Source organism: Biomphalaria glabrata, chromosome 7, assembly GCF_947242115.1.
Source record: "Biomphalaria glabrata chromosome 7, xgBioGlab47.1, whole genome shotgun sequence".
Lineage (NCBI taxonomy): Eukaryota > Metazoa > Mollusca > Gastropoda > Planorbidae > Biomphalaria > Biomphalaria glabrata.
In genome coordinates this window covers 41,275,606-41,296,054 of record NC_074717.1, presented here as the reverse complement: position 1 = coordinate 41,296,054, position 20,449 = coordinate 41,275,606, and the positions used below count along the sequence as shown (strand labels likewise).

The window sequence follows — 20,449 nt, the reverse complement described above, 5'->3', positions numbered from 1 at the left end:
TATACGTAACTCCTTTTCAAGCTCTAAGGGAAGTCGCCCCCAATCTAGATAAATCGATCTTTTCTGTCTTAGCAAAAGTAATGATCTTTAGTTTTCAAAGTTTAGAAAGAGTGCAATACCATTTTGCGCATTTTTTTAAAAGAATGGGCTGTTAATCACAGAACTATATATTCACGCACATATATGAAATAAATAATGTCCTGTTTAGCTTCCATTGGGACAATGTTTCGAAATCGGGGATTGAAATAATTCACGTCTGTTGATTTTAATCATCTAATGTACATTTAAATACATTGATTACCTAGATCTTTCTAGATAATGCATCTAAAAAATTGCAAAACTATAATGATGAGACTATAATGCTCTTAGTTTCCATCTAAACATTAAATTATATGTTTCATAACAACTTTACTTCTTATATGCACTTAACTACTTAGTGATCTCGATTTTAAGGGCTACGCCTCTGCAAGATCTGAGTGTATCTGTAGTGGATGTGGAAGCTGGTAAGGCGGGACTTCGGACAGAGGGATTGGTGAAGAGCCGATGCCTCATCCTGGCCATGGATAAAAGCCTTTCCTTGGTCAAGAGGTCCTATAATAGGGAACTGGACGTTCTCGGACCTTAAGGACATCTGATTCAGGCTACGCCTATGCAGTATCTGAGCGTATCTGTAGTGGACGTGGAAGCTTTTATAATAGAATGAACACAAACATACAAATATGTCGCGACGCTTTCTTTCTTTAATGTATACCAAGAAAAAAAACAACAATCAATTAGACTTGTTCGATTAGCTTTATAGCAGTGGCGTAGCTACCAATGTGCGGGTGGTGCGGGCCGCACAGGGCACCAAGTGGAGAGGGGCACCAAAATTCCCCCAGTGTGTATTAATTTCCTATTTCCATGAGCGTTTCAGTAAAAACGACTAATTGTATGGACACGAACAAACATAAACTACTGTATTTTAAACATGAACTAACGATTTATAAACTAGTTATGTCGCTATTTTGTTTCATCTCCTTGACTATTTCTTCCATACAATGTAAGCTATAGAACAGTTTGAATCAAATTTACTAGATTTATTTTGGACACACGGTACATGTTGTTACTACACTGATCAATGCTCTGTAATATAAAGAAGATAGGCCAACCTTTTTTACTTTATTGTTTAGTCCACTTGTTTAATCTAGATATAGAGTTTACAAATATATTACTAAACTCTAGCTCTAAACAATTGTCTTAGTTTATTCATTTCTTTATGATTCTTTATAGTTTAATTTTGGAAATAATTCTATTATAATATCAATATTTTTAAATAAGCTAACCTTTGTTTTCTAAGAGTTTTTTTTTTTAACTAACTAGTTAATTGTAATACTGTAAAGTAAACAAAAGATGAACAGTGCTCAAAACAGACTAGTCTGGCTGGCGCCTCAAAACCCTTTTAAGCTCAGACGGAGAAATCGGCATCCCTGATTGAATTGGCTGACGGCATGGATCAAAGAGTGACTTGGAGTTAGTAAAATTACTATCAAAATACGATCCACTCTTGAGGGAGCATGTGCTTCGAACTAAGCTTTGTTCCAGACCGAATACATTCTTGTCTCCACAAATACAAAATAAATTTATTACAATATTGGGGGATCACGTTAAAAAACAAATCATACAGCAAGTAAAACAAGCCAAATATTTATATATGATTTTTGACAGTAGGCCTACACCTGACATCTCAAAGTTGGATCAAACTTCCCAAATTTTACGGTACTTTGTCATGGATAATGACGGGGTGCAGGTTTGTGAGTCTTTTATTGACTTCATCGACACAAAGGACAAGCATGCTGCTGGAATCGCTGAGATGATTCTAGAGAAACTGCGTTCAAATGGCTTAGACATAATGGACTGCAGGGGTCAAGGCTATGATAATGCTGCGGTCATGAAAGGTCAAAACTACGGTGTCCAAAAATGTATTCTAGAAGTAAATCCCAAAGTACTATTCATTGCCTGCTTAAACCATTCTCTTAATATAGCAGGAATTCGAGCTGCTGAAGCTGAAGTCAATTCGGTAACATTTTTTGATACACTTTTCTCAACTTCAACACACCGCTGGGATATCCACATCAATATAACCGGAACTAGCCTTAAACATTTAGTTGAGACCCGCTGGAGCGCCAGAGGAGAAGCCGTCAAGATGGTTAGGAATACATTTTCTAAAATTATAGAAACTCTGGAGACATTAACTAGCAGAGATGAAAATTCATCGACTAGATCTGAAGCAGGTGGATTATTGGTTGCTATTCAGTCTTTTAATTTTCTCACTTATCTTGGATTTTGGGATCCTGTTTTAACTGAAATTAATGATGCGCAAGTCTACCTTCAAAAACAAGGATTGTCTATTCGAGACTGCTCACTCAAACTAAAAACATTAGAGACATTTTAAAGTAGTAATCGATAGGACATCGCTGAAGCCAGCATTACCTTTACCGAAAGCGTGTGCTGAGATCTGAGAATCAGTACAGAACCTCAAAAACGTATTGGCCATAAGAAAAAGATGCCTGGTGAGAAAAGTGACGACTCTGTACTTACACACAAAGAAGAGCTACGAAGGGAAATTTATTCTACCTTGGACAGGATTGTTCAAGAAATAATCATCCGATTCGAGCAACTTCATGATGTAGCAGATAGGTATGAATTTTTGTCGCCTTCCCAGCTATTAAATCCTCAGGTCGAAATCAATCTCGATTTTAATCCTAGCGACATTGATAAAAACGAATCTCTGCTGGAGCGAAAGAGGCTTCAATGGTTTGTTAGTTTCATCAGAAGCCTCCGAACTTCCAAAACAAGGACCTGTTGAGCTCTTGAAATTTATAAATAAATATCAGCTAGATGATTCAGTCCCGAATATCGTCCTCATGATTCGCATATTTTTTACTATTGCGGTAAACGTCGCTTTATGCGAGAGAAGTTTTTCCAAACTGAAACTGATCAAGAATTACTTGCGATCAACGATGACAAATTTATGACTCACTAATTTAGCCATTTTGTTCATTGAACAAGAGCTGGTGGAAAAAATTGATTTCGATAAAATTATTGATACTTTTGCCAGCAAGAAAGCTCGTAAAATTCATTTGTAGTATGTTTATGTAAAAGTGATTTTTTTAATTAACAATATTTGATTAATGAATACATATTATTTTGAACAAAAAAGTAAGGTTTTACAATGTTATTATTTAGTTAGCTTTTTTTTTGGGGGGGGGCACCAAGATGAGGTACCGCACCAGGCATCATATACTCTAGCTACGCCACTGCTTTATAGTCACGTTTATTTGATTTGTTCTCGAACTAATTAATATCTAGCTTCATCAATATTCTGTAAAGAAATGTCAAATAAAAGGATATCTTTATGCCATGCATGCACTAGATGTTTGTTGTAATATTGAATAAACAGAGATTAAGAAGGAGTTGTATTTGTTTCATTCGCTAGAGTCTCTCATACATAAACATTTCATAACGCTATTCAGTTGGGTTTTTTTTATATTTGTAATGGTCAGTCAATACTATTGTTTCTTTAAAATATTCAGTGCCTAATGCTGTTCATTCAAAATGTTCAGTACCCTATATTGTTTCTAAAAATGTTCAGTACCCTATATTGTTTCTAAAAATGTTCAGTACCCTATATTGTTTCTAAAAATGTTCAGTACCCTATATTGTTTCTAAAAATGTTCAGTACCCTATATTGTTTCTAAAAATGTTCAGTACCCTATATTGTTTCTCAAAATGTTCAGTACCCTATGTTGTTTCTAAAAATGTTCAGTACCCTATATTGTTTCTAAAAATGTTCAGTACTCTATGTTGTTTCTAAAAATGTTCAGTACCCTATGTTGTTTCTAAAAATGTTCAGTACCCTATATTGTTTCTAAAAATGTTCAGTACCCTATGTTGTTTCTAAAAATGTTCAGTACCCTATGTTGTTTCTAAAAATGTTCAGTACCCTATGTTGTTTCTAAAAATGTTCAGTACCCTATGTTGTTTCTAAAAATGTTCAGTACCCTATGTTGTTTCTAAAAATGTTCAGTACCCTATGTTGTTTCTAAAAATGTTCAGTACCCTATGTTGTTTCTAAAAATGTTCAGTACCCTATGTTGTTTCTAAAAATGTTCAGTACCCTATGTTGTTTCTAAAAATGTTCAGTACCCTATATTGTTTCTAAAAATGTTCAGTACCCTATGTTGTTTCTAAAAATGTTCAGTACCCTATGTTGTTTCTAAAAATGTTCAGTACCCTATATTGTTTCTAAAAATGTTCAGTACCCTATATTGTTTCTAAAAATGTTCAGTACCCTATGTTGTTTCTAAAAATGTTCAGTACCCTATATTGTTTCTAAAAATGTTCAGTACCCTATATTGTTTCAAAAAATGTTCAGTACCCTATGTTGTTTCTAAAAATGTTCAGTACCCTATGTTGTTTCTAAAAATATTCAGTACCCTATGTTGTTTCTAAACATGTTCAGTACCCTATATTGTTTCTAAAAATGTTCAGTACCCTATATTGTTTCTAAAAATGTTCAGTACCCTATATTGTTTCTTAAAATGATCAGTACTTGATATTATTTATTTAAAATGCTCAGTACTTATTAGTACTTAATGCTATTTTATTAAAACGCTCAGTACTTGATGTTATTTCTTTAAACTATAAAGTACTTAACGTTGTTTCATTAAAATGTTCAGCACATTGTGTTTGTATGTTAATGCATCACGTATTACTTCATGTAATGGTAAGTCCAAGCTTTGGTTCATATATTTAGAAAGATTATACAAAAAATCACCCCGTCTTTCTCTCGTTTGGGTACACAGTTTGTACACGTTATATCTCCAATTCGCATTCTCGGACCAAGTTGAAACCTTGTACAACTATTCATTCTCGAATACAATACATTAATCAATCAAAAAAAATTAACAAAATATATAATCAATTATTAGTAATCAATTAATTATGTTTGATATAGAATAAAAAGAAATAAATCTTGCACTATTGAGAGAAATGGCTTTAATAGTGCAGCTTTTACTTTGTATAAGATTTGTTTTGTTTTAGAGTATTTCTGTGTGACTTTGTTTTGTGTATTTAATTACCACTTTCAGTAAGCTCTTCTAAAAAAAAAAACACAAAAAAAAAAAAACACAAAAAAAAAAACACAAAAAAAAACACACAAAAAAAAAAACACACACACACAAAACACAAGCAACTTTCCAGTCTTAATTAGTCCCCCCTCCTTGGAACAAATGCTCGATATTGCCGCGTCTTGGGTTACAATTACATCCCAGAGTTCATTCCTTCATCTATCACAGGGGTTCTCAACCTGTGGATCGCGACCCCCTCGAGGGTCGATTGACGATTTGCCAGGGGTCGCCTAAGACCATCGAAAATAAGGATTGTTATTGTCTATTCTTCTATTGCTGTATGTGTGTGGGGGGGGGGGGGGGTCGCGGAAGAGGGGGATTGTAAAAAGGGATCGCCCAGCATTAAAGGTTGAGAACCGCTGACTCTCAGGTTTCATTGTTCTCGTGTAGTTAACACCATGTCTCCTGGAGCTGCTTATAGGAAAGGATCTTTAGGTTTTTTGTTTAGTTTATTTTCATTGTAATACACAAAGTTCGTGTGTGTGTGTTTTGTGTTAGAGAAAACTGCATGAGCTGCAGCTACAAGTATTTCCCAATTCTCTATTTGTTTTAGCTACATTACTTTTATATCTAGATTCCATTGTTGACGTGTATGGGAAAAAAAGAAATAACAGCTAACCCAGACTATGTAATCTAAACAATCTCATTAGCGTCATAGAAAATCAATATATTGAACATAATGAAAATCTATTCAAACTTACAAAACGTTTTATCAACGTCATTGTAGATTTTCAGTATGGTTGCATATTCATAAATAGCAGGCCTTATTTTTTGTGCATCAGGTTTAAAATATAGGAAGGTATATATAAGATAATAATAATAATGATAATAATAATAAAGCCTGCCTTCGAGCCAGAAGATTAATGAGGAATGCAGTATTTGCAGCAGCTACGCAGCCCCAGCTGTGACCAAAATAATTTGCCACATCCAGCGCAGGCATAACAACCTAATATATCATCAGAACATTAAAAGAAGACATTAAAGTCATAGCTCCGTCGATAACAATTACTGAATATGTTTCAGTTGATACAAAAAGTTTCAAGGGTGACAACAATTTTTGTTACGTTAGGATTATCTCCCTTAGTCAAAAAAAAAGGACAAATAACGAAAGAAAGTAGGGACAGTAAACAAAGGGCAGAGTAAGAGTTAGAGATCTGATTAAGCCCCTTGTTTCTTAGGATCTAAATTTAGATGGAATAGTCCGAAGCAATGAGTTAAAGCGACGCCCCAAAATGCTAGTGATAGTCCTCAGATAGATCTGTGAACTTCTTTGACAATAACTGGATCTTCGCCATTTAGTTCAGTTTTAGAATTCCAGGACACTTCTTCTTCTTAAACTGTCAGGTAGTGTTGAGCCTTCGGCTCTTGGAACTCTAGGCCAGCAAAATTGAACAAGAGCTCCCTCTCACCGGCCTGTATGAAAACAGTGTACACTGTTTTGTCTGGCGGGTGGGTCAGATTCGCGGCAAGAGGCCGCGTATATATCTACTAAGACCCCCGCCATTTTTCTTTTCTATACCAGGCTAACCGTGCGAGACACGCCATTTATTATGTAACGGCCCTAACAGCGCCTGGATTGTGACAAGGTTGTGGGAGCTTTTTTACAACTCCGCGCAGTGCAATGAGGATGCTCTCGCACCCCCTTAGGCACCCCCACGGGAGTCTTGTTTTGCTACCCTTTAGCCTAATCGTTTCCTCTTGCGATCGTTTCCACCCGGGCGCCATTATGAGGCAGGGTAGCATGCCCGGAAATTCCAGGACACAAGTTCTTCAACAAAACTTTGCTGGATATTGAGTCAGCATTTGTATAGGTTGTAGCCCTAGGCTCTTTCAAAACTACCCGGAACTCCTGTGCAATACATACATTAAGTCGTTATAATTGTAGAAACTAATAAATTATTATTCTCTGACACTGCCAGGGTCGAACTGAGGAATTCTCTAGTGATCTGGCGGTTCTGCAGCAGTACTGCCCTAACAGGTAAGTTGAGGTATTGAGCATCTTCTTAGAGATGTTAAGGGTCCTTATCTTCTTATCTTATATGATACAGACGTTACGTCCTACGCGTCATGCATTTAGTCATGCATATTAACCAATGACCTAAATTCTGCTATGTCACTGGTTTTTCCTGTCTAGCTCAGGCAACCCATTCCATGCTCTAATAGCGCTAGGGAGGCAAGAGCATTTGTATAGATTTGTCCTAGCATATGGAATGTGTTTGCTAGGACAGTTGTCAATAAATACTCCCTCGGTTGATATAACAACATGACATAGGCCTATTATTATTTTCGATAACTTCCATAGTCGCTTAATCTTTAAACTTAGGTTTTAATTTTTTTCCTTTTCATTTATTTTTTCCCTTCTATTGTGAGCTACTGGTACCGTGTGTGTTGTGAGGGAGAGAGAGAGAGAGAGAGGTAGAGAACGACGGGTGTTAAATAAATATTGCGTTCATACCAGTTCAGGACCAATTATTTGTCCGCAGTTGCAGTTTCGAAATCTAAATAACACTCAACGCAAAAGAAAGTAAATATCTTAACTTATTACCACAGCTTTCAAAAAGGGTGTCCCGGGTTCGAATCCTGTACACCCAGCTCAAATGAGTACTTGACCATTGTTGGGTAAAAGTAAAGGCGGTTGATCGTTGTGCCGGCCACATGAAACCCTCGTTAACAGTGGACCACAGAAACAGATGACATTTACATCCTCTGCTTCACTTATTACTTACAGAGGTTTTTTTAAAGAAGATAATTACATCCTACGCATTTACTCGCGCCAATCTAGGTTTGCATTTTTTTAAAATACAGAATTCAAGTCTGTTCAGTCATTTGTTTACTGCTTGCTATAAGGAAGTCAACTCTAACATCACTAGTGAAGAAAGAGCACGTGTAAGAATTTGTCCTATTCGTATAGAATAATATGACTCTATATACATTTGTGTAAAATGCTTTAATTTTAATGTGTTTTTTTTTTTTAGTATGTCCTTAGAACGCTATTATAAAATTTTGAGAATCGCTGATACTGTTTACACTCACAAGCACGACCACACATACTGTGCCAGGTTCCTGGCACCTTCCCCCTCCAGTGAGTTCAAATGGTGTTTTTTTTTCTTTTTATACAAACCAGTGTTCCATCTCCACTTGTTATTTCAGTATGCCTGCCATGTTCACATTGGTCGTGTATAATCTTATGGTGACAGCAGCCACACTTGGACTCTACAACGCTGCCCGGTTCAAGTCAGCCACACAGAGTACGTCTTGGCTGCCATTTTACGCCAGCCTCGCTGTGGACGGTGACTCCGACCCAGATGCAACGCATGGACATTGTCAGCACACCCAGCAAGAACTAAGACCGTGGTGGATGGTGGACCTACGTGGTCAGTTCGTTGTGGAGCAAATCAAAATAACCAACAGGTAGTGTTAGTCTTTATTTACATTTTAAATTTATCTCTGTCTTAAGATTGATTGAGTCGAGCACTTGACTTATTTCATTTACTTGAATTATTTATTTGATTGACTTAATTGATCTACTTGACTTACTTGACTTATCTGACTTACGTGATCTACTTGACTTACCTTGATTTATTAGCGGGCCCCGAAAGGGGAAAAGACGCTATTAGTTTTGTGCGAAATGTCTGTCCGTCTGTCCGTCTGACCGTCTGTCCGTCTGTCCGTCCGTCCCGTTTAGATTTCGTAAACTAGAAAAGATATTGAAAATCCGACATCACAATATTTTAGACCAATCAAAGTTCTGATGCAACGGCTACTTTTTTTTTTTTCTTAAAGCGAAATATCTAATTTTTAAAATCAGTTATGCAAGCAGTTTTTTAAAGAGAAAAAGCTAATTAGTATGCATTATAAGTTAGACCTAATTTAAAATGAATAGTAATCTTATAAACTCCATTTTTCTGAACATCTTTTTATATTGCGGAATTTTTTTTTTAATATTTTTTTTTGAGGATTCGAATAAGAGATTGATTAAGTAGCTAACACTTGAGGATTAATTCTGTGGATTATTTGTGTTTCTGTGGTTTATTTTGTGATTCTGTGGATTTTTGTGTGTTACTGTTTAGAGTGGACGGCGCGAGGGTTGTGTAGTAAAGTATTGTGTAGTTTGTAGTGTAGTTATCGTCTCTTTTCTGTCTCTGTACTTGTGATAAACCCTTGTAAAAATGTCAGTTAAGACATTTTTTATTGAAAAAAAGGACCTGGATGGTGGACTTGTCCACTCCCCAGGTACCTTGCTTCTAAAGCTGTCAGGCCAAGGGGCTGTTAAGGCCACTATGGCGAGCCTAATAGAGTGCCTGAAACTAACACCGGACGAAGTGAGTTCTCTCTATCGCTTCGAGAACCCCTTTGTCTGGTTCCTGGTCCCAACATCCGCCCGAGTGAGAACCCGTATACTAGGGAAATCATTCGGGAATGATAAGGACTTCAAGGTAGATGTCTGTACCTTAGAAGACGAAAAAATCAGGGTTACCCTTCACTGGGTAGCACCAACCATAAACAAATCAAAGATAGGAGAAATCTTTGGAGCCTTTGCAGAAGAAGGCTCCAAGATAGAGCCAATCAAGCTAGGCAACTCAGATAAGTGGGCGGCTTGGATCAAACTCCGCAAACAGACTGAACTCCCCCATTATATTCAGTTACGATATGAGGACGATCCGAGGACCTACAAGGTCCTCGTGACCATCCCGGGACGTAGACAACAGTGCTGGCATTGCGGACAGGACCAGCACTGGTCAAACCAGTGTCCAAATAGGGCGAACCCCAGACGGGACCAAAACCCCACAGAAGGTGCAAAGGAGGTAGGAGGGAAAATCTCCTATGCCATGGCCCTTAAAGGGGAGGGAGAGAAAAAGCAATCCGAGATTGATCAACAGCTAAAAAAAGATGGCTTCACAATGGTTGAAAGCAGCAAAGGAGGGGGAAAAAAACAAATAGAAGCTATGGGAGCTACTCCAAGTGGTCTCCCCCCACCTAACAGCCCTGAAAACAAATCTAAGCAAAGTAAAAAAATTAAAACATCCGGAGGGGCAAGTTCAGCACCCACCACCCCAACCAAAATAACAAGAAAGAGGGCCCTCTCTCTCTCTTCCTCATCAGAGGATCTAAACGAGGATCCCCGGGTAGAGGAGGAGAAAAGAGAGGAAGAACAGTTCAAGCTCGAGCTGAACTTTCCAGACTCCCCGTCAGTGCTAGTCATAGATGAGGGCGAGGACCCTAACACACATTCAAACACATAAACAACATAGCAACTCTTAAAGATAAAACGCATACACATACAATAGAATAACAAACACGCAAACCAATCTCACACACTCATGGCAGACATCAAAATTTTGACACTCAACATCAGAGGGCTTAACAATAAACACACATACATAGCACACCTCACAAGGAAATACAAGCCAGACTTTATCTTTCTGCAAGAGACCAACACACAGTTAGAGTACAAGGCCAAAAAAGCAGTCTCTCTTATGGGCCTCCGGGAGGGTTATTTTAGTTTAGGTAGAAAGCCACGAGGGACAGCCATTTTACAAACATCCAATAGGTTTTCAATCACACACTCATATCAAGACAATAGCGGAAGGATAGTAATAATTAGGACAAGCTCACAAAAACACACATACACGTTAGTCAACATTTATGCACCCGCTCAAAAAAAAGAGAAACACGAGTTTTTTGGAATGCTAAGTGACATTCTACACACTCAGTACGCAGGAGAAAATTTGATAGTAGGGGGTGATTTAAATTACATTGATTCCCAATTAGACAAGCAAAACACAAACACAGAGGGTCCTGCTCCTCGTGTAACAATTAAAACGCATGACTATTTGGGGGGAGTCATCAAGGCTTTCCGGTTAGTAGATGCCTATAGAGAAGTAGAGGTCACGGGCCGGGTCACCACGTTCAGGGACAAGGCACACCAAATAGAAACACGGATAGATAGAGTGTATGTGCCAAGGGCGTGCGAAACAAAAAGTGTAACACATCTCATAGAGACGTTACAATATACAGACCACAAAGGAGTCTTAGTGGAACTGCTGAACCCAAAACTAAAAAAGAAAAAACAAAAAACACCGATCTGGAAATTTAACAACGACCTCCTAAAAGACCCGCTCTATTTAAAAACAATCGCAAACCTCCTCAAAAATATAATACATGACTCAAACACACCCCATTTCAAAGTGACACAAATATGGACGCTAATTAAAAGCTCCATTAAGCAGCAAAGCCAAATACTGGCCACACTAGTTAACTCAAAAAGGAAAAAAGAAGAGGAAAGACTTAAAAGTTTACTAACACACGAAGAAGACGAAGCAGCCAAAACACATATACTAACACAACTAGAAGAACTATTTAACTATCAATACAAAGGAGCGGAATTGAGGTGCAAAAGTAAAAAAATAACCGAAGGGCCTAACAAACTTTTTTTATCAGCAGAACAAAACATTCAAATTGACAGAACTATTGACAACATTGTTGATAGTAAAGGAGAAATTATACACGACCTGGACAAAATAACAGACACATTTACGAAACACTTTACTAATTTGTATGACAAGGAACAGACGGACGACAACGCACAAAAATTATTTTTACAGAACTGCAAAGAAATACCAATTACAGAACAGATAGAGACAGACGCTCCCTTTACGCTAGACGAACTGAGGGCTGCTTTAGATACAACACAAAACAACAAATCCCCTGGCCCAGACGGTCTGACGTTTGAATTTTACAAAGCCTTTTTTCCCCAAATAGGACCCCTACTATTAAATCTATACAGCGACATGTTAGTGACAGAACAGTTACCTAGAGATTTCAACTTAGCATACATCACACTTCTACCAAAAAAACAAGAAAACAACACCTCACCTAGCGACTTTCGACCGATCTCACTTCTAAACACCGACTACAAACTCCTGACGAAAATGATTTTTTTAAGACTAAAACCCCTCATACCACACTTAATAGGACAGGACCAATACTGTAGCAACCCAGACAAAAACATCGACGAACTTAACCATTTTTTAAGAGACATTATATATTTCTGTAAAGACAAAGACTTGAAAGCAGCCCTCTTTTCTATTGACCAGGAAAAAGCCTTTGACAGAATAGACCATGATTACCTTTTCAAAATACTAGACAAGACGAAGATAGATGGAAGAATGAAGAAATACATAAAGCTAGTTTACACTGATGCCACAAGCAAACTCATAATAAACCAAACCCTTAGTGGCAGTATCCCTATTAGAAGATCTGTTAGACAAGGGTGTCCCCTTTCTCCCTTTTTATACACCCTTTGTCTAGAACCCCTTTTAGAAACCATCAGGCTAGATAGTGGAATCACGGGGATAAAAATCCCAGGCCCCACGCCCGTAGTTAAAGTTAAAGCATACGCTGATGACACCACCCTTTTTCCCTCCTCAGAAAAAGACATAGCCGCAATCATAGATAAGTTTATTCAATTTGGGAGGGCAAGCGGGTCAAAAATCAACATAAATAAATCTTGTATTATGGGATTGGGCAGGTGGGAAATCCCCTTAAACATCCCCTTTAACCTTAAAATAGAGAAGGCAATTAAAATATGCGGCATCACGTGGACAAGCAACCCAACATATTACCACACACAGCAGTGGGAAAATATTTTAAACAAAACCAAAAACACACTTAAAAGATTTCATTATACAGCAACTACTATATTTGGTAGAGCAATACTAGTAAACAACCTGGTCATCCCGAAGATAGTTTATTTAGCAAACATCACAGAACCTCCACCAACTTTTATACCAAGCATAAACACAATCATTAGGAATTTTATATTTAAAAGCACTATCAGGAACATTAAACACACAACACTTATACAAAACAAAGAGGATGGGGGGATAAACTTACAGGACATCAGAACCAAAATACAAGCACTAAGATTAAAATACATAGGACAAGTAGCCAAGAACCCAAACAATTTCCCATTAACAATATACTACTACGGCTTAAGGTTAAATAAAATAATTCCAATAAAAAATGACACCCCACACCACTTTGGTACAAACACACATCCATTTTACAGATCCATATCAAGAATACTCCCCGGCAATGAACATCTAATACACAGTCAATTAAAAGACACATATACAACACTTAAGAAACAGTTACAAGAAAGATTATTCAATAGGATCAAATGGAGTAGAGAGTTAGGTGTAATAGATTTCAGAGACACTTTTATAAATCTACACAGCAAACACATTACACCCAAAGCCAGAGAAATAACATACAGACTAATCTTCGGGATGACCCCTGTAGGAAGTAAGAAAAGAAATGTACACACATGTGTTTTATGTCACACAGATAATGGTAACAATGAAAGCCATATGTTTTTAAAATGTAAAATATTTGATAATGTTAGATGCACTATGAAAGTCCTACTAGAGGCAAACTGTAACACCAATGTTAACCTTAACCTAGCTATTGTTTTAAATAAATTGCCTAAAATCAAAAGTAAGATGATTCATAAATTTAATCTAATAATAGTGAGTGAATACAGAAGTCTTGTGTGGCACAGTAGAATTAAAGTTGTTAATAACAATGTATCTTTAAATCCTTATAATCTAGAGTTAATATTTAGAAAAATAATTGAACATAGAATTGATAATTATACTGGTTAGATAGAAATTGTAATTATTGTATAATTTATTGCCCTTGACTAAATTGTCAGACCTCGGAGATAAAAATCTAAATACTGTAAACTGTAATCAATCTGTAAAGTTACTCTATTTGTATTATGTCAGTTAGTTTAAGTGGTTATGCGAGTGTGTGAGAGTGTGTATGTACCTGGGTTAAAGAGAGTTTGGGCTAAGAGATGCGGGATAGGAATCAAATTGAACTTTATTTATCTATGGAAAACTACTAAAGAACTGTCTTTTAAAGGGAAGTCAACACTTTTGAAGAATTATTTCTCCCTCGCGGTTACGTCCTCTTTGATCACATGATCGGAGAGCATGTCACAAGTCAACATCAAGTGTGTCTGTACAACACTCACAGAACACGGCAAGCCCGTGGAAACGTAACAAGAACACTATGATAATGTCTATATCTTAGCGGCAGCCTCATCCTAGACATACTAGGAAACAAAGGAACAAGAAAACAAGACGCAACTGAATGGAGCCTGCGAAGAGACTAGAAACAAAAATAACCAAAACCAATAACCCTAAAGAATATAGACAAGGACAGACAATTGAAAGTCAAGAATCTTTTATGAATAATGTAATAGTTTAAGACAAATTAACTATTTTTTATTTATTTATCAATTTTTTTTTTTTTTTTTTTTTTTTTTTTTTAAACCCCTCGTAATGAGAGAAAAAAGAATCCTTAATCGACACCCCTATCCTGAAATAATTTACACATGACCCTAACAGAACCCTGAACAATTGTGATACAGCAGCACCTTTGCTTGGTTAACTATCCCAGAACGATTCTAACAGACCCAAGGGCCACCTTGATGATGCTAGAGTAGCCCTCTTACATCTCAAGGAGACCTTTAAAAATTGTCGTGAAAGGGATTAACCTGTTCCCTGATCAGTCTTTTTAAATATACAAGGCAGCTGTATAAAACCTATATTAGCTTGCCTTGCCTAATTACTTGCTACTACCTGGGAACATAGCATTGCTACAAAGTCAATTTCAGGAAAGATTGTTAATGTTGCTGTGCAGCTTTGTTAATAAACTCATTTATGTAGAAGATTGTTACTGTTAAAGCAAAAATACTGAGGCCACTTATCAAGGAAGTCCTTTCTCTCTGTATTACTTTATAGAAAAGATATTGTTCTGTTGTGTAAAATTAAATATTATTATATGTCTAAAATACTATTTGACGAGACAGAATGGAGGCTTAGGATGAAATCAGTCACTTTTTCCTCTTCGTACTACCACCAAGAGCAATACATTATGTCCCCTTTAACCATAAAGTGACAATGACAATGCCAAGTGCTTAAAAGGAAACATAAACTAATTGGATACAATCACACTACAGATTTCCCTTTGTTTCGTTTAATTTTTTTTGGAAAATGTCTACAAGATAAGATAACTTAAATTCAGTTTGACTACAATTGAAGGCGTTGTCAACTAGTGGATATTAAATGAATTGTAATTTCTTGACCACTCATGTTTTATTTTTATTTTTTTGAAAATGACCACAAATTAGTAGATATTAAATGAAGTGTAATTTCTTGAAAAAAAAAAAAAAAAAAAAAAAAAAAAAGAATAAGAGATTGAGCCTTTTCAAAACAAATAGATGAATTATAAGACATCAGTTAGGCCAGGGGAGGCGCGGTGGCTGAGCGGTAAAGCGCTTGGCTTCCGAACCGGGGGTCCCGGGTTCGAATCCTGATGAAGACTGGGATTTTCAACTTTGGAATCTTTGGGCGCCTCTGAGTCCACTCAGCTCTAATGGGTACCTGACATTAGTTGGGGAAAAGTATAGGCGGTTGGTCGTTGTGCTGGCTACATGACACCCTCGCTAACCGTAGGCCACAAAAACAGATGAACTTTACATCTGCCCTATAGACCACAAGGTCTAAAAGGGGAACTAGTTAGGCCAGGTTCACATCTAACTTTACATTCACTTACACCTATGCTTCGATCTGCGGGACCGTTGGGGCACAACACAAAATCTTTTAACTTTCTTTCTCCATTCTTATCTTTCATTTGTCTTTGATATAATTTTATTTGGATGTTCTTTCTGAAAATATTGAAGGCTGCCTGCGTGGACCTCTTAGGGGGCCGATTTTGAGTTTGTGTTTCCACACAAACTGTCTTTTGTAACCTTGTTTAACTTAATTTTGTTGGGTACCAGTGGTGTAGGGCCGGCCCTTAAAGTTGCAGCGTCCTATGCGAAACGGATTGCGCGGGGCCCAGTCTGTGTTGGGATAAGGATAATAAGTGAAAATTAAGATTTTGTATTGGAATATAAATTCGTCTTTGCATTTTATTCAATTCTTTACTACGTAGCAGAAGACAATCAGCGGCATAGGCCTGCGACATCGCCTCGGTAGAACCGACAAAATATATTATGCTTAGTGCAATAATGAAACTTGTGAATTAGCTTTTAGGTAGTACTCGATTTCTTTGTCTTGTAAAACGTAATAAGGCTTGTCTTTGAGTCCGAAGATTAGTGAGAAAACAGTATTTGCCTTGGCTACCCAGCCATCTTTTGCCACATCCAGCGCAGACATAACAATTGTCCACCGTTGTTCGATTAAGAATTTTGTTTTCGCAGTCTACATCTGTCCTTGGCAGCGGATTTTCTTTAGGTGTCAAATGTGTATCCTGCGGCTTTTGTAAGTGGCCTCCAGCTGTCTCGTTCTGAAGCCGCCTGCAACCGGTTTATGTCAGTTAAAGCAAGTTGGCGCCTACACTGGTCTTTAAAGCGTTTCCGTGGGGCACCTCTGTTACGTCGACCACTTTTCAGCTCACCAAAAGCCGTCTTGTAAAAACACACTTAAGCATTATTATAAAGAAGCTGTCTGGTTGTGTAGTATGCACTCTGGGGCTGTCCCCCTCCGTGGCCCCGGGTTCGGAACCAGCCCGCTGTCTTAATTCCTAAAAAAAATTTTTACAATCTACGCACAAGGAAAAAAAACATACCAATATTTTAACAAAAATAATATTAAATTTAAAACAAGGTTACAAAGAGAGTCTGTGTGGAAAAAAAAACTTAAAATCGGCCACGAAGTGTTTCACCCAGGGAAGGTAAAAAGGCAAGTTTAAAAATTTTCAGAAACAATATCATAATGAAAATCTATAAATAAAAAAAAAAAATGACAAAGAAGAATGGAGAAAGAAGGTTGACAGATCCTGTGTGGTGCCCCAACGGTCCCGCCAGACCAAGGGATTTGTGAAATTGAAGATGAAGCTAGATGTGAGCCTGGCCTAACTAATTTCATATAATGATTATTAAATTGATATAATTGTATTTTTAAGGTTCAATCACATATTCAAAGTCTCAAGAAAAAAACTAAACATTTCAGAAAATAAAAAAAAAGTAGCCGTTGCATCAGAACTTTGTTCTAAAATATCATGATGTCGAATTTTCACTATCTTTTCTGGTTTACTAGATCTAAACGGAACATTCCACACAAAACTTATTACGTCTTTTCCCCTTTCGAAGGTCGCTAAAAATCAAAATTAAAACATTGTGAGATATGCAAAACATCCGAATACACCAAGACGATTCTAATTACTTTTTATTAATAAAAAAAAGGTAATGAATGATTACATATCTGATGAAATAAATTCAAAATAAATTCATTGATAATTTTTACAAAATTTTTATCCACCCACTCTGTCTGTCTGGTAAAAAGTTTATAAACGTTATTTCTCAGACACCCAATGTCAGATCAAGCTGAAATTTCGCACAATTATTTCATTTACCTGACAAAACAAGAATGAATTTTTTAAAAAAAATGACCAATTAGTTAATTAACTATTGGTAATCAATTATTTTGTTTGGTATCCAGCAAAACAAAGAAATCGTTCTTGACAGGTGTGGTGGTATAAGTTGAATTAGTCTCCTTGTGCAGGCTTGAGCCCTGAGTGAAGAAGTTGTTTTTCAAACAGCAATCACGGTAACATTAATCCCAGATACCCCTTCTGAACTGGGCTATAGAGCATTGAGAAATCTAAAGCATGATATTGCAATCGGTAAAAAATATTGCCCCCTTTTCCCAGCTGTTAGTGTTGAATTTGAAGAGCTTCATGTCGCGTATACAATTGGTAAAAATATTTATAATGACAAAAGTGTATTATTCTGAGTCTTGAAATATTTCTTCAAATTTTATTCCATGACTGATTCAAACTAATTGATAAAATTTACACCCAATATTACATTTGTTGTTTTTTCTTTAAAGTGTTTTTACAAGTTGTTCTTGTTGTCATTGATGTAGACAGGATGGCCCGTCTATCGTTCCATTAAGACTGAGTAACTTTGATATTGATGTATTTGAGCAAGATCCAAGCAAACTTGCCAACTTTGTTGACATCTCAGGTCAAGTCTGCTACCATCAAACAGCTTCGCCTGGTGCTGGAACCTTTCTCTATAACTGCACGTCACCAATTGTTGGTAGATATGTACGCCTTATTATGAGGTAGGTAGACTTATCTAGAGTGATGGTAGATATTAATGTCTTGTTATGAGGTAGGTAGACTTATCTAGAGTGATGGTAGATATTAATGTCTTGTTATGAGGTAGGTAGACTTATCTAGAGTGATGGTAGATATTAATGTCTTGTTATGAGGTAGGTAGACTTATCTAGTGTGATGGTAAATATTAAATTCTTATGAGGTAGGTAGACTTATCTAGTGTGTCGGTAGATAAGTACGTCTTGTTTTGAGGACAGCGATGTCCTTGCGAACGACGGTAAGGACAAAATAGAGGGACTTCTTTTGGTCCGACAGTTACGCTGGGCAGGGCACGTCTCCCGTATGGGGGACGAACGTATGCAAAAGGCAGTCATTTTTGGTGAGCTGAAATGTGGTCGACGTATCAGAGGTGCCCCACGGAAACGCTATCCAGTTACATTTTTTCCCAACTGTAAGCGTCGATTTTGAAGAGCTTTATGTCACATATTCATACATCATTTTACCTTAATAGTGGACGACCAGCGGCTCTCCTGCCATCTGTTGGATCGCCATACAGGATGTCTTGTGGAAGTCAATCATGTGGCTTTCTGTGAACGTGACCAAGCCAGCCAAGGCGTCTGCTGCTGATAACAGCGCAGATGTCCTGGCACCCTGCTCTTCGTAGCACTTTCAGTGTTGAATAGTGCGCATGCGCGTAGAACATTTAAAAACTAAAGTGTTAGAAAAAAACAACTTAAGTTGGTTCAAATTATCCTGCATTTACACATGAGTAGGAGAGGGAAACCTTTTTTTTTTATCTATTTAAAGACCCGCCATTGCAATGATTTATTAATCCCATTATATATTCAAACAATCCACTCTAAACGAAATAACACTTTTATGCCCAAAAGGAAATCCATGATTAGTCCCGACTTCTACGCCTTCACTTCACTTCCTATTGGCGGAGATAAAATTGTGATTGTTTATAATCGTAGTTTATATTATTATAAGATATTCATACTGAAAATAATAAAAATTCGTTTTTACCTGCCTGAGTGGACAGCTTCGGTGGGCCGATTTTGAGTTTATTTTAACCACACAAACTTTCGTTGTAACCTTGTTTGATTTTGTTTCAGACTTGCAAGTATTGAACACCTACATGTTTGTGAGATTGAAGTCTTAGTGAGTAATTCCAGCTTTGAAGAGGTCTATTTTAACAGACTAGGGGACACTAAACTGACAAATGAGCCAATCATCACCCTGATCGTCAGCGACTTGAACAACTGCCTCCAGGAATGTCTTCAACGTAGGTCAACTCACTACTGTACGGCCTTCAACTGGGTCACGTCAACAAGGTCATGTCAACTGCTCAGTGTCAACCCTTTCCTAGATCTGACAGTAAACCTGACATCCGCTATAGGAACACATTTTTATAGTGAATATTGCTATACTTCGTAACTGGATCTGTTATCATCTGTCTGTAACTGTTTTTATATATCACATTAAAGTTTTTTGGTGTTTTTTGTTATCCAGGGTTGAATTTAAGCATAAGGAAGCCCAGGGGGGAGAATTTTTACGAAAGCTTTAATAAAAATCAATTTATTAAAAAAAAAAACTATATATAGTTAGTCCATCGTGGTTCGATGATGACCACTATTGTCATCCAGGGGGGCTGAGGGCTTTGCACTGGGGTTTAATGCCTCTTCATGAGGCTGGAGAGACCTATGTGAGCCCGGAATGTTCGGCTGCACACTGGGCAGGTTATTTCAGCTGGAGCTAGTGTCATTGGCCTTGCTTTTCCTCTCTGGCGCTTTTCTTCTGCCAACGCTGTTCTCTTTTCCTCATCAATTTGTGCGCCAGTTTTCACAGCGCGACGCCATGATGCTCTGCCATGTTCTACTGTCTCCCAGGTGGCTGGGTCTATGCTGAACGCCTTCAGAGAAGCTTCAAGGGTGTCCCTGAAGCGTTTTCTTTGACCACCATGTGAGCGTTTCAACATTAAAAGAATTTTTTTAAAGAAAGATGCGAAGGCTTCAACAAGATATATTTATTTGTTTTTATCAAAGAAGGAGATGATAATTGTATGTAAACCTGCTGCAACCCTCTATGAGCTTTATAATGAACTTTTTTAGCTTACGGCGGGCATTAAAATGATATATGTAGCA

General features: G+C 37.2%; 1 protein-coding gene across 1 annotated transcript; it reads left to right on the top strand.

Moving 5' to 3' along the window:
• The first annotated feature begins 8,336 nt into the window (after positions 1-8,336).
• Positions 8,337-20,449, top strand: LOC106062987 (fucolectin-1-like). The gene is made up of 3 exons (XM_013221297.2): positions 8,337-8,579; positions 18,110-18,310; positions 19,421-20,449. Exons 1-3 carry the CDS (start codon positions 8,356-8,358, stop codon positions 19,740-19,742), a joined length of 747 nt encoding a protein of 248 aa, XP_013076751.2. The 5' UTR covers positions 8,337-8,355; the 3' UTR covers positions 19,743-20,449.

Bases quoted from the DNA above. Each gene is read 5' to 3' on its own strand.
- LOC106062987 (XM_013221297.2), top strand. From the start codon at position 8,356: ATGGTGACAGCAGCCACACTTGGACTCTACAACGCTGCCCGGTTCAAG. The intron at 8,580-18,109 runs GTAGTGTTAGTC...TCATTGATGTAG, and splicing joins CAAATCAAAATAACCAACAG to ACAGGATGGCCCGTCTATCG. The intron at 18,311-19,420 runs GTAGGTAGACTT...ATTTTGTTTCAG, and splicing joins TATGTACGCCTTATTATGAG to ACTTGCAAGTATTGAACACC.